Source organism: Protopterus annectens, chromosome 3.part0 (assembly GCF_019279795.1).
Source record: "Protopterus annectens isolate FY-2018-M chromosome 3.part0, PAN1.0, whole genome shotgun sequence".
NCBI lineage: Eukaryota > Metazoa > Chordata > Ceratodontiformes > Protopteridae > Protopterus > Protopterus annectens.
The window spans coordinates 1,253,243,284-1,253,259,741 of NC_056731.1; the positions used below are offsets into that span (position 1 = coordinate 1,253,243,284).

General features: G+C 43.5%; 1 protein-coding gene across 1 annotated transcript in view; it reads left to right on the top strand.

Moving 5' to 3' along the window:
• The window catches only part of LOC122797047 (histamine H3 receptor-like), a 194,019-nt gene that overhangs the window by 78,062 nt on the left and 99,499 nt on the right, over window positions 1–16,458 (top strand). The window contains exon 2 of the mRNA XM_044065822.1: window positions 13,695–13,861. Within this exon, the coding sequence (XP_043921757.1) occupies window positions 13,695–13,861 (167 nt within the window). The remainder of the gene's footprint in view (window positions 1–13,694; window positions 13,862–16,458) is intronic.

A 16,458-nucleotide genomic window follows, 5' to 3' on the forward strand; every position in this document is an offset into this window, starting at 1 on the left:
TATGAATCTTGTATATAAGAAGGTAACAACAGAACTTTCTTTATCAATATTTCATGCAACATGATGCAAAGATTATAAGTAAAATATCCAAAAGCTGACACAATAGGCCGACCAGGTGGTCGGTTCAGATCTTTATGAATTTTAGGTAAGCAAAAGAATTTTGCAATTTTTCTGTTCTTTACATTTATTTTTCTATTTATGTCCATTTGACTTAGATAGTGTAATCTCACACCTTTCTGTAATAATTTTTCAAAATCCTTTTCTGCTTGACATAGCTGATTAATGTTAGTATTGTCACATTGTGTTGGTGTCTGTCTATCCACGGGCCAGTGGTGGGACACGCAGGGCTATTGTTGAACATATATGCATGCAACCCTGTACTGCTGTACTGCTAGCTTCTCAGGTGCTAATGTGTCATACACATGCACACCATACCCACGGATGTGGTAGTGGGTTGCCACCCATACCCATCTCCTCTTGTGGGTTGCTATCATCCCACACCCTCTTTGTATTGTATGTTCAGGCTATGCACCTGTGTGGGGCTTGTGGGCATGCAATGCAGTACTATGTGCCTTTGCACCCATCGCAGAACAAGTCATACAGGTACACTGGCGGCCATACACTGCACAGCTTGATGTTGGCACATCACATGTTGTACACACATAACACATCTCCTGTGGGACATGATCAAATGTACAGGCATGTCCATCAGTCACATGCCACTACTACCCCTACATGACGGCTATGCAGGACATGTGGCGGTACAGCAACTGTCACATGTGCACCTGCAATGCCCCCCTACCTGCATCATGTGGTACTGTCTGTGGGGTATGTGCGTCTGCACCCATGCTATGGCCATAGATGACAGTTGTACATCGATATGTGCAACATACCTCATTGGGAGTTCTCATGTGCACATGTTCAACATGTCAACGCATTGTTTGTGTCTGTCAGACAGTCATTGTTGTGCATGGTATACATGGCAGCCATGGTGTACTGTGTCTGATTCCACGTACTTCATTGGACTACCAGCATTGTACATTATCACGGCACATTCCAGCCATCACATAGCCTTCCTAGATGACAGTGGGAGGTGTTCTGCCATGTGCACATATGTCACACAGTACGAGGGTGACTGACACACATTCTCAGAACAGGGTTCTGACTGCTGTGGATGTGTGTGATGCTGTCGACATCCATGACTGCACCAGATGGTGTCATCTGGATGTGTAACATTCACAACACACACCTACCTTCACATAGCAACACATCATCCACAAGGATGGACATCCCTGCATGGACACTGTATGCAGTATGTCTGTATGACCACTGCATGCACCACTGGTAGCCACCAGCATGGCTGCCAACAGCGGCAGTGTGTATCCTGTGTGAACATGGGTTACACCATTCACAACACACCTGTGTCAGATGTCCCTGTTGTGTGTCACAGTGCAGTTCCACATATCATGTAACAGTATGCATCATGCACCAGTATGTTGCAGACATTTGAACGGCTGTGCAAGTCAACATATGCACACATGACACATCACCTGGCACAACATGTCTGTCTTACCACATGCTATTGTGACCACCCTGTGATGACATTGTACAGGCTACGTGGAATGGGACATCTGATGGCTCAATGGTGTATTCACCCTCTGGGTGTGTGTCTAGCCATGTGTACAGTAGGCAGTGGTCTGCACACAGAGATACTGTACATTTGCCTACTCTGTCACTGCGACTGTTGACTAGGATCATACTGTACTTATGCAGGCATGTGGTATTGATCCAGTATGACAGTCATGGTCGACCACAGTACTGTGGCACACATGACCTGCAGACATCTGCCTAGGGTGTGGGGCCCATATGTCCATCTTCACATGCTATGCTGCCTCTGCAGCAGTGTCACATGTCTGTCGCCAGCAGGGCTGTCACAGGCAGGCACGGCATGCAGTGATGTGTGACAATGCTTGCACCCCCCACTGTGCTGTACACATGCACAGCACACACAGTAAGGCATGCCTGACATTAATCTGCGGTGCCTGGGACCTGCCTCCATGCTCTACAGAGCACACCTGCCGGTCCAGATTGTACACAGATCATACCTCCCAGGCACATACCTGGACTGCAACACACACAGGTGAGTGGATCCCACATCACACAGTGATGTACACACATACTGTATGTTTTTCTAAGACGAATGCATCATAGGTACTCCATGTTCGGATACCCATGTTTGTGACCGCTAGACACATTGTGACATGTGACGGTGAATACACTGTACACCACAGGTTACATGCTGGCTGTGTTATCATACTGTACATTGCACCTTGGACAGTTGCTACTGCCATGTGCTGACAGCAACACGCACTTCCCTAGTATGGACTCCCATGTACCCACACATGCTTGGCCATGCACTACACATAGCTGGGTGACACATTAAACAAGACATACCATACCTACACTACCCTTGGCATGCACCATACCTCCATGTGTCTGTGTGCTATACCTACAGACATCCCCCCTCTGGTTGATTGACATATATGCTTTGCAGCCCTGCTAGCCACACCCTGGACACACACCCATTGCAGCATACATGGTACATGTGCTCAACCGCCGGTACTACCAACATCTGCTGATGGGGGTAGTTAATGGCATGGCACCCCGGCAGACGGACAGTATACATGACTATGCTGACACATATCACAATGCACTTCCGCTACATGTATGCACTGGTAGGGACCATGCTATTCCACACAGAGACATGGTGGTACTGGCCTTTTCACAGACGCCACGGTGGTATGCATGTTCCATGCACATGTGCTGCATGGGCGCATGTGCAGGCTGTTGCACGGTGGGTATGTTCAAATGTGTGTGGTGCATCACTTGACAGTCATGGTGTGTCCTCGTGGTCCATCACATACTCCACAGCTAGCTACCTACACATGACCACCATACTTTGCAGTGTGGGCCCTCACGCAGTGTGGTGGTATGTCTGTGTTGTTTGGCTACATCCACATTCAATGTAGCATACGACAGTCACCCAGGCATTGCCGACAGATATGTTGTTGGCAACATGCCAGCCAATGGGCTACCTACCAATAATATACACTCTCACTCACTACAGGGTTCCAATCCATACATGGACATTGCATTGTCCCTGTGGACACATACATGGTACTGCCATGCACACATTATGTCCTCAGACACTGTCCCAATGTCACCACCAATCTCCATAGCTGTTATATCCCGCCAAACTGGTTGTTATGTGTCTCTGCAGCAGCCCACTGAATTAACTGCTAGCCCATTCATGGACGTTGTGTACCTTGACCACCACACCACCGCATCTATCACACTACACATGGGTGGTAGTGCATTGCACATGTGGGACTGCATTCATACAGACATGACTGCACCATTCAGTATGGCACTGGGGCACATCCTCACATACATGCTTCACACACTCATTGACGACTTCCATGCCTTTACTGGCACCCTTGTTACGCCTGTGTGCCACAGCACACCACATCCACATGATGGCCACCTATCATACCATTGCATGGGTGGTTGGTGTAGTACAGAGGGTAACAGATCAGACACTATCCCCACATTGCCCTTCAGCACCATTCCACATTCTGGTATTGGCAATGTACACATCCACCATCACATCATACCCTGTGTCTCAGGATGTTAGGCTATGTGACACCTGGACAGGTCACACAGTGGTGCAAGCATATCATGCTACCTACGACATGTAAGGTACATGTGGCATTACACAGTCCTCAGTCATGTGTCCCCTCATGTTCACTATTTGCTTACATACACAACATGCTGTCACGGAGTAATGTCCATGTCTACATGTCCCACATCTACATACCTGGCAGCATTCTACCTCCAGCAGCTCATACTGCTAACATCCATGCAGGTGCCGGTGTGGCAGATATATCGTGTAGATGTCATTGCATCAGATACATCACGGATGGTGCATACACATCACCTTTGCATAGCGACAGTCATCCACTGGGTATCACGTGGATACTGTCCCTATACATGCATATCACATTGTACATGGTTGCTGTACACACACATGCCCCACATGGTGCTGTGGTTGCCATATTCCACTGACGCGTGGGTACACATCTGCAGGGCCACACATATCTGGACTATGTGTGTTGCTGGGACATTGGTAGCCTTTGTACTTGTGCCATACACGCATCTACACACGGGCAGGGTTACTATAACACATTTGTGGTGTGCCTTCCACAATGGCTACAACTTTCCATGTCACAGTATAGTCATGCCGCGATGTATACCAGGCTCAGACAGTTTACATATGCAGATGACAGACGGGGAACACATCTGTACTCATCTGCATACCACTTACACAGTGGTGTCATGTACTCTGCCATGGGCCATGTCCTCTGCATTACTGATGCATGTAGTACTCCTACATGGCATTTGCAGTGGGCAGGGTGAATGAAGCAGTCATGCATATGTGCACACAAGCCACATTGCTTAGCCTGGGCTTCTGTTTACCTACACAGACTAGACACCCACCATGCTGTAGAACATAGGTCCTGTGCACATCCCACAGGGACACACTGTGGCACTGGTCATGTGATAGCTCCCTTGCTGATAGGGTGACACATACACATGGGACCACCACAACAGCAGTACTGTGTAGACATGCAGTTGACATCCACCTTTGCTGTCCAGTGGACAGTACCATGGGGGGGTGGCACGACTGTGTACATTGCACATGTGTTTACACATGGACCTGCCAGACATCATTGTTGCACACATTGCACCTGCTACAGATAGCTTGGACATGGTTACTTGATGTTCCTTCCATTTTGGGTGGCTATTCTGCTACTGCTCTGTCCCATATCTGCAGGCCATACATATCCTGTTAATGTACATAACACTAGGCCATACGTCCATCATGCATGCTATGCCTGTGATACTGTGTATGATGTCTGAGCGTATCCATCATGATAGCTTTACATTATACATACTTGACATGTTCACCCCTACTGCAAGGCATACGTGCACGTCATGCACACATTACGTATGACATCGACAATATCTGCCCATACACATGTGTGCTGTGACACTATACATACATGTCCTATCCCCTGCTGTGGCACTTTATTGTTGGACATCCACTGCCAGCATCAGCGTGGGTGGTGGCATTGTTCTGTGTTTTAAATCACGATGGCACCCCTTGGCCTATCCCAGCTGTGTACATGATGTCCCACTGCTGTGCACACGGTGTCCACAGTGGTTGGTATACTCAGCAGGTTAACACTACATAACCACCTTTCACCACTCTCTCCTTTATGGACAGGTATCTTTACTGACAAACACCGTTCACATACAGTGCCGATTCGTCATACATAACATGCGTTACACACCAGTACATCTCGTGGGTTCTACATACCTTTCCTGTATTGCTTTCCGTATTCCGTTTGTGTCTCGCTACTGACAAGTGATCGGCTCTTGTAGGAATAATGTCTTTGTTCAGTATGAACATACAGTTTGACTATCCTGGGAGTCTTCCTTATATCCGTCGTCACCTGCGGCATGTGGGTTCATCACACCAATAGCTGTTCCTCGGTGTGTACTTATGCGCATATCACCTGTGCATCTCCTCCATTTGTACGGTACTCGTCGGAACTAGGCCATGGTTCATTCATCGTCTGGGCGTTGGTTATCTGCAGTACCTTCGTGGGGATGGTATGTATTGTGTTATATTATGTGTGACTACAACCGCTATGTGTCGCGTCAGGTACATTTGGCTGTGGTGTTAGCCTTGGATTGTGTGTGTTGGGTATGGTATTATGTTCCACATGTGGGTGTCCGTGTCCTGCCGGCGTCTGTCGATGGCGTTTTGCATTCTGATGTGTAACATAGCTCTTGTATTCCTGTACACAACGGATGCAGGTATCCATCCGCTGCTCATAGTGGTTCCCACACGGGATGTTGCGGGTATGCCGCTGTCATTAACTGCCTGTATGTTTGTGCTGCTATTTCAGATTGTATCCCTTTGATATGTGCGATGGGGTATATCGGCGGCTGTGGGTGACGGGTACGGGTTGTGGGCCTTGCATTTGTACATACACGGTATGCTTCTGTGTGCTCCATCCCTGCCTGGGGAGTTACAAGTTACCTGTCTGTTGTTCTAGGAGTGTAGGTTTTGTTGATGTCGTCTGCTGTCGGTACCGCCTGCTTGTGTGCTTCCTGCATGTATTCCTTCGTCACATCGGTAGTATATCTGCAGCTGTTCGTAGGTGCCGACTATCCCTTGGCATTTTGTCACGGATATTTACGGTCATTGTGGTCCTGTAGTTGGGACGGCCTGTATGCTACCGGTTGCCACCTATTCGGGTGGCGATTGCTTGTTTAACACTCGTAGAACACACAGCGGTGTTTACAGGACGATACGTGTCCACGATCGGTGCCGGGGTAGCACATGCGTATTTCCGCGGTACATAACTATTGCTGCGTAACGTTGCCGATATATCGTATTGGAATTAACATGTCGGCGCCATACATACGGTGATGGTTTGTACATGCATCCTTTGCATGTCCTGTTGGCTATACTCCTGTGGTACATTCTGGGACATTTTCGATTTGCATCGCCTAGCCAGTGAGGAGCTCTCAGTACTACTTTGTGGGTACTGCTATACATACGCCTGTGGTTCCTATACTGTATGCCTACACATGTTATTCCACTCCACCTGTCACATGCCACCTACATACACATTTTATAGTGTCACACACATTACACTGGCACAGCGGAACACACGACACCCTCACCTCACACATAGACATACTGCCGCTTTCGTAGGGACGGTTGCACACAGTACCTATGTTGAACACGTCGCCGGCGGTGGTGTCTACCTCCGCCCTCATATCCTCAGAATATTACACGCACATGTCCTGTTACTGTATCGTGGCCTGGCGATCATCCCGAATGGCGAATATGCATTTAGGTGGGTTGACCTTTCCATGGGTGGTGTTCCCTGCTCTGTCCACCCTCCCGGATAGTCGGGTTGTCATTCAGTATGTTTACTATGTTGAGAGTTCGCATCTTACTGCATCTGTAACCTTGCATCCCTGTGATTCCCTGTTGAACTTGTTGTACTTTATATCTGTGTATGTGTACATATATTTCTACGTGTGTAATGATATCTATATCCATATTTGTGTATGCACATATGTACATATGTAGACACCTTGCGCCGAACGTGGCAGCATACGGCTACACCATCTGCTGTCGGACCCGCGTGCGGTTGAGGTGTTGGCGTTCCATGCTCCGCTGGCTGTTGGTTGTGCAGTGTTTGGGTGCTACCTATGTTGGAGTCACACATGGGACCGCCCATACAGTACACATTACGGGCGGACATGTTTGTGTGCCATCCATTTCACTGTGTGTGCAGGTAGGGAGGTGTCAGTCCATGGGGCCTATGCTGTCAGAGTATGTGCTATACGTTCCCTCTTTGCCAAGGCATAGGCATATTGGGTACGCCTCCGTCTGCCTACTGGGGCTGGCACAGTGTGTTCATGGCGCTGAACGCCCTGTGCCTGTGCTTGCCTTGGCAGTTGTGGCGGGCTTGGTGGCCCTACACCATTATGTCCCTGCGGCAGCTGTTTCCGCAGGATCATATTATGTAGCATAGCACATACTATGAATATGTGGGCACATGTGCCTGGAGAGTACTGCAAGGCTCCACCAGATGTATCCAAGCACCGGAACCGTGATTTCAACATCCCAAACACATGCTCCATGATTATTCTGGTTTGTGCGTGTGCCTCATTATGGCGTTCTTGCATGTGTGTGTGTGCATTTCTGATGGGTGTCATCATCCACGGCTCCAATGCGTAGCCAGCATCCCCCACAAGGTGACCTTGTGTGATGTCCCCCCTGGTGAATACCTGATACAGCTGTGAGGCATGCCAGATATGGGAGTCGTGGTAGCTTCCGGGGCTGCCAGCACACACATCCATGATAATGCCCTGCGCATTGCACACGACCTGGCAATTGATGGAGGGAAATCCCTTGCGGTTTATGTAGCGTCTACCCTGCTCACTGGGTGGTGACTTTATTTCTATGTGCGTACAGTCTATCGCACCCAGTACCTCCGGTATTGTGCCACACGGTGGAAGTGGTGCATATTGCTAGCCAACTCCTCCTGAGATCTGGGGAAGTATATATACTCATGGGCATGTCGTAACATGGCATCCAGAAACTGGTGTAGTACCCTGGATGCTGATGCCTGTGAGATGCCCATTATATCCCCGGTTGGCCTTTGAAAGGTACCTGTTGCCAGTATTCGCAAGCTTACACATACCTTTGTGTCCACTGGGATGGGCTCCCCTCTGTTGTCTCTTGTTCTCAGGCTTGGCCGGCACAGCTCCACTATTTGCTGTAATGTGTCCCTGTCCACCCTGTAACACTCTACTATCTCCAGGTCTTGCAGCCCCTGGTAGGTCACCCTTGGTCTAAACACTCTCCTTCTCCTCTGAGGCCTCCGGTAGTTGTCGGCACCCTCCTCCGCAACTCCGTCTGTCTCTAACACATGCTGATGCATCACGGCCACGGCAGCACCCAACATATACATTTTAAAAGTTCCCAGTGTGTTTACACTATAAGGCGCAGCATTTGGGAATTCGCGCTGTGTGTTGTGTGCATTCCCACTTTATAGTGTTGTGCTGTACACCCGGTGATGTCATTGGGTGTGTCTCTGCTGCCGTATCTGTGGGTTATCTTCCGTGTTTTACCGTTGGCACTGCAACGCTGTTGCCTTTGGTGTTACATTACACTTGCCTGCATTGGTTTAGCTTTACACCTTACTTTACTGTTTCTGCACGTTGCACCTACTATTTACAGGAGTGCATCCTGCAGGCACATGACATGTCATGCATTTTGTCTGTCGCCGCCGTTATGATAACTCTCTCCTTGGCTGTGCTGTTTTGGTTCTTCGCTCTTTGCATTTCTGCAACATCCACTACTTTCTTTGCATTCATATTCCTCCCCTTTCCCGTTTTGCAGATTTCTGCATGCAGAGTTGTCAGCTGCCGCCGATTGCCCTCCGTCGGTTGATTGGTGTTAATTGCTCATTACAACTCCAATTACACTGCTTCCGCATTTCCTCATATTCTCCGCATCACCTTCCTGTATCCATGGTTGTTGACGGGGCGGCCGTCACATGACTGGTTTGGGGAACGTAGTCCTCCTCGTGCACATGCATCTGTGCGCATTGTATACTCTCAGCGCATCTATTTCCTCACACGCCGGTCCTGATGCTGTGATGTGCATTGTACAGCCCAGGTTTGCTGGGCTCCAATGTGCTTCCTCCTACAGCGGCACACCCCTCTGCGATTGACAGGTGTTCCCTCTTGGCCACTCCTCGGTGTTTTACCGCTGCGCCGTTGGTGCAGCCTTACGCCGCAGGGGCTTTTGCGATTCAGTATTATCTGCCTCATTTGCATGGCATTGACTACTAATACATGGTTACGGCGCCAGACACCAATGCCACTCCTTGGCAACCCTTGGGCTGTGGTTGTGGCTTTCCATTCATACTATGGTGTATTGTGGCTGTGATGCTGATGTGTCTTATACTGCTCTTTTATGGCATTGTCATATTACTTCATTGTTCCTCACCTTCCGCGGACATGTCCTGGGGTTCTGCTGTGGTTTTTGCGTACATGACATTTCTGTCGTTATTTACATTTTCTGCAGGTTTTCCTTTGACATTCTCGGTTTCTTTCCACATTGCCATGTTGCACCACTATGACACATGACGTTGGCAGCCTTCCGTTACTCCTATGTCTTGTTTGGATATATGTAAACCATTTTTTTTGGTTTACATTGCCGTGCTGTTATGCTACGCCCGCGCCACTTCATGAATCACTACTTGCCTTCATTTGCATGGTGCTACACCGCACATGGGGTATTTAACATACCTACACCGGAGGCGGCGCAACTCCGGCGTATGCCGCTGATGCACGTGGGTTTGGATCGTACCTGAATCGCTCGGCGGCCATGTCTGGCATTGTGGCGCCTACGCCATGCGTGCGCCTGGCGCAAGGTTCCTGAATCCCGGGGTATGTCTTCTCTAATTAAAAAAGTCTCCTGTAGAAATATAATATGTACTTTTTTTACCTTTCAGTAATTTGTTAATTTCTTTTATTATCATTAATAATAATGGAAATTAACTTCAGTTTATTAAAAAAAGCATCAGTGAGGTTACATTTTAACAACTATACATAAAGATATTCCTTCCACCTATTATTATCGGGGATGTAAAATGTATACTTCTCTATATGCTAATATTAAATTTAAATTGAGTTAAAAGCTGTTGTTTCTAAAAACCTAAGCTATCAAAACTAGAATACACTAATAAAACACAAACAGCATAAAGTAGAATAGTTATATTAATAACTCTATTCATAATGGATACAAACATACCCATTCTCCTTGGTAACACCTGTGCTTTGATTTCAGAACCAACACTGTCAAGTTAAGATCCCCTCAATTACTTGCCAGAGATGTTAGTATTGTGGAGCATCTTAAGTTTCATTTTGCTCTTACATAGCTTTTCTAATCATAAGCCATTCATAACATTTCTAATTAGAATACCTTCTTAACTTTTCCATGTGCCACTGTACAAATATTGTCAGTTTTTGATAATATCTGGTACTTATCATACACCTTGTTACCAGTATTAGGAAAATGTTTCCCAGCTATGGATCCCAATAATGTTTTCTGAATAGAATACTCAAATGGTTTACTATGAACAAAAGCAATGATTAAATCTATATCAAAAAGCTGAAGACCTGGAGTCTGTAATGTTTTTCCACCATTTGTAGACTATTAATCTCCATCTAGTGCTATTTATTTAACTGTAACTTGTGTTTCTCCCATTTTAGTTTTGTTTACTAAACATGGCTACAGTCTTTGCAGAAGTATAATCCTCAGTATTTATCTGCTTGATTTTGGTTGCTGATCTCAGAAGTTTGTTTTCTAAAAACTCTATGACAATTTCTGTTTAACAATAATCAGTAAACAAACTTTATGACTTGAAAATAATAAAATTAAATGGTATGTTGTCAGAGAAAATTGTTATAACTAAAATGCTGAAAAATAAAGACTGAAAACAGAGAAGAGCGAATAGCAAATCTTGAAAAATCTCTTTTCTTCTTTAAACTTCTTTTTCAGGGCCAACGCCCCCTGTACACCTACTCCTGAACTGATATATACCAGCCCTGAGATCACTATACCTCAGAGAAAAGGGAATATTACGAGAAATGGCATGTTGGACTTAGTATATGTAAGTCCATTCTTTCATACTTATACTGCCATACTTATTGACACTCAGCAGGACTGATAGCATTATTTCCGGGTCTATATTAGAACACCAAACATTTGAAATGTCAGGTGTTCTAATATCTACCCGTTTTTAGCAAACACTGAAAATATCGAAGTAACAGTAAACCGAATTCTTTCCTAGGGAAAGAATTCAGTTGTCCGTTTCTGTTGCTTTGGCATTTTCAGCGGTCTGGTGGAAAGTTACGGGTTGGGTTCAGGTAACTGTGTGATTGTGTGGATGTGTGGGTTAGGGCGAGATAGGTGAGTTAGGGTTAGGGCATGGGTCAAGTAGGTATGCGATTGTGTGGACGTGTGGGTTAGGACGAGTTAGGTGAGTTAGTGTTAGGGCGCGGGTGAGGTGACTGTGCGATAGTGACAGAGCTTAGGGTTAGGGTTTGTGTTAAGGTAAGTGGATCGTTAGTGGTGTTTGTATAGTTTAGTGTAGGGTTAGGTGTTAGAGTTTAGGTGTATGTGTGTGGATTACTGTTTGTTTGGTGTGCTTGTGTTGTGTGCATGTGTTTTGGAACAGCGAATGTTCCGAATGTTTGATGTTTTTTTTTCAATTGCTAGGGTTCAATATTAGAACATTCGACATTTTGAATGTTCGGTGTTCTAATATAGACCCTTATTTCCACCCTATACATAAAGTAGAAAATATTATAAATAAATAAAATGAAAAATAAAATAAACGCCAATACCACGTAATAAACTTGAAACTGAGCTAATAATATAAAGTCAAATGAGTCATGCAGCATATATACTAATTAGTTCCATACATTAAAACTTTTTACTTCAAGAGCTTCGTGGATATTATTTGGAATATTTGGAATATTTATGGAACTTTTTGTGGTCTGAAGAGATATTTGAACTGTTTTCTTCGTCTGAAGAGACATTTCATAGTGTTTTTTGAGACTACCTTTTACATGCTTTAGCTGAAATCTAACTTGCTTCATTGTATCAGCTCGACGCCCGTTCTGAGCACTTTATATATGCTGCATGACTCATTATAAATAAATACACCCAGCAGAGTGAACACTTCACTGCAGCAGAATATGAGTAGATATAATCCAAAAATTATAATTAAAGCAGTGAAGCAACCACGCAGAAGACACAGTCCATGATCCATAAAAATCCTTTAATGTGTAACAGAACAGAGGTATGGGCTTTCGCAAATGCTTCTTCAGAGCAACAAAGAGCAACCTACACGTAACATGCACTTATCTAGGAAACACCTACCAATCAACAAATAAAATAATCTTGATTGGTAGGTGTTTCCTACATAAATGCATTTTACGTGTAGGTTGCTCTTTGTTGGTCTGAAGAAGCATTTGTGAAAGCACTTACCACTCTTCTGTTACACATTTAAAGGATTTTTATGGTTCATGGACTGTGTCTTCTGCATAGCTGCTTCACTGCTTTATTTATAATTTTTGGATTATATAAAGTAGAGAATGACCTACTTAAGGTTTCTGAATTATTGTACTCTGACTTCAGTCAGGAGAAGCTATTTCATAGTAATGTTTTAGATTTTTTTCCATCTCACAACATATTTAGGCACTATTGGTTTCCAGGATATAAAGCCTTGAAAAATCACTTCCCTGGCATCTTCTGTTTTAGCTGTTATGCCCACAATAGAAATAAGTTAATAAGATTGGAACATACACTATCATCCTCATCTTCTATATTAAGTAAAGTATCAAAAGGTTCAGTACTTGGTCTTCTAATGTTCTCTCTGTCAACAATATGTAGAAATAACTGTAAATCTGCTCAGATAGTTCATTATGTAATGGACAGGGGCAGCCTGTGAATGTTCAGTGCGTCATCATAAAATGCCTTCATATACTGATACGCATCAGCAATATTTTGGTAAATTTCAGGTAAGCTTGGCTAGGTATAAAATAGCACTTGGGCCATTAGCCTAGTAGGTATCTATGAACCTATGAGTTGTTATTAACATCATTAATGCCTCTCAACCTACCCACTGCATCTGTCTATCTATTTATCTGTAGACAAGTATAAGGTTAGAAGATGCATAAGCAGTTTGACAGACACACTCTCACACACACACACACACACACACACACACACACACACACACACACACACACACACACACACAAATACACACGCACACATATACACAGATATAAATATAAACATATATATAGATAAAGATATAGATACCATGTTATAACAATAAAGCCCTGATGTGGTTTAAAATTCCTAGTTGTATGCATATCATTCTACATCATATGTTTTCTGATGCACTTTTCTTTTACATTTGGTTTTAATCATCCCTTTTCTGCATTTCAATTTTAAGGTGCATTTTCCATCCCTCTGTACACTCCCTATGTTCTCTCTGGAAAGTGGACACTTGGCAAAGAACTTTGTAAAGTTTGGCTATTAACAGATTCTCTTCTATGCTTTGCTTCAGAATTTAGTATAGTCCTTATCAGCTATGACCGTTTTCTCAGTATCATTAAAGCAGTAAGTATAAATAATTCTATACATGACATACTTTAAACACCTTATATAACTCAACAGAGCAAAAGCAAACAGTAAACTATAGAACCAATGTATAAGTGGCTGTTGGGAAATATTTTTCAGTCTAATTTGTCTACATGGCTGAAAGTGGCGACTTACCACTTTTTAGACAGTTCAGTGTCTATTAATGTTTTAACCTCTGAGCTTTCTCTTAGTTTGCGATATCACATAGAATATAATGCTTATAATAAAAAGGAAAGGTTTATTGTTGAGGAGAATTTTGTTGGACAAAACTAAATGCAGTATGAAAACCATGGCTGAGTGATTCATACTTAAAACTTATTCACTGTCAAAAGAGTAGCTCAGGGATTCACAAGGAACCCTAACGCTCATGGTTAGGTCTGCAGTAAAAAGGCCATGCTTCTGCAATATGGTATTCAGTGAATCAGAAACTCATTAGCCACACTGAGGAAAAAAAATCATTATTGGATAATTTGTGTGCCTCTGAATCAAAGTTAACTACAGTGAATGCAGATTAGTACTTTCCTACAGTAGTTAATATTGGCATCCCATGCATAGCGGTTGTACAGGCAACCCCATTCACTTTCCCACACACATATACATATATTCAAACACTGACACACACACACACACACACACACACACACACACACACACACACACACACACACACACACACACACACACACACACACAATTCCAGTACTTGATAATTTGCCTGAATGCTTATCTGCATGAAAGTCAAATGCTTGAACCCATTTGCCAAAAACCTCATTTGACTGAAAACTGTAGTAGTCTATACAAAATATGTGATGGTGTCATTTCATATGAAAGGAGTTAGTAGGGATGTGAGGCTTGCAAAGTATGTGTAAACTGCAACAGTCAGTGTCATGTTGTACGCCCAGATGTGTAGATGTTAGTGTTTGGACTCCAGTACTAATTAACTACGTATGTTTCATTTGTCATATCTTCTAGGAGGTCCCTGTCAATTGACTGAGTTTTCAGAAACTTGAACTTCATATGGTTGAGACCATTTGATCAAGGTTTTGAAAACTCAAAGCTTTTTGAAGGGAGAATGCAGTACAGTAAGGATGCGGAAAGTTACCCTGTTCCTCACTGTAGTGCGATCTCAGATTTGATATATATAATTTGATAATTTGCAGGGTGTGGGGGACACAGACCCCCACAGATGGGGGGTGCAAGGTAAAAAAGGTGGATTTTTGTATTTTTTTTTCCTTGATGGAGTTTTTGAAAACTCGATCATATGGTCTCTTCAATATTTTTTTCAAGTTTCTGAAAAGTCAATAATCTGACATAGACCCCTTCTAGGTTGTGCAACCTTGCAGTTAGTATATATAAGTAAGAGGGTATGGAGATCAATACTCTCCACCTGGGGGGTACAGGGGGCTTATCCCCATGTAAAGTACTTTTTTATGGTATATTTATTGTGGACACAATTTTTAATGAATTAGTTTTTCAGGAAAATGGGTTCAAGCATTTAGATTTCAGGCAAATGAGCATTCGGGAAAATTAACTAGAACCCCCCCCCCCCACACACACACACACACACACACACACACACATATATATATATATATATATATATATATGTATATATATATATATATATATATATATATATATATATATATATATATATTAGATATAGATCTATATATATATGGGTCTACTCTGAAACATCTAAAACCCATAGCATCTAATTTCATAACATTGAGGCCAGAACATCTAAAACCCAAAACATCTAAAACCCATAACATCAAATTTCATAACATCTAACACTACAAATCACAAGAAAATAACACCCCCTCCACATATAATGACACCAAACTACCAAACACACTTTTTACTACGTTTCTGCCCCCCACACCCCCTGTAAATTAAATATACCAACTCCAAGATCGCATTACAGTGGGAAAAAGTTAATTTCCTAACCCCACTGTATCAAGCCCCTCTGCAAAAATGTAGTAAAAAGTGTGTTTGGTAGTTTGGTGCCATTATATGTTGTTATATGTGGAGGGGATGTTATTTTCATGTGATTTGTACTGTTAGATGTTATGAAATTCAGTGTTATGGGTTTTAGATGTTCTGGTCTCAAAGTTATGAAATTAGATGATTTATATATATATATATATATATATATATATATATATATATATATGCATCTGGAATAAACTTTGGATAATGGCTAGCCAGTCCCAATAATTCTTTCAGTTCCTATTTAGTGTCTTGTATATAACAATTTTGCACTGCTTCTGCTTTTCTAGCTTCTGATTTCACAAGCATTCAGCCTATCATGCTGCACAAATAGAAGGCTTCTGCTATCCCTCTTTTGCATTTATGTGAATTAGCTGTCGATCCAGGTTGGCACAGAAAGTTAAAATTGTCTCAAACTGTAGTCAAATACCTCTACCAGTTCTCCAAAGAGAAATATAATGTCATCCATGTAGACTACTGCTTATATGTTGTGGAGGCTAATACTTTTTTCCATTAACCCCTAAAATGTTGCAGGTGCTTCATGCATTAGGAAAGGCAACACTTTATTCTGGAAAAGTCCATCA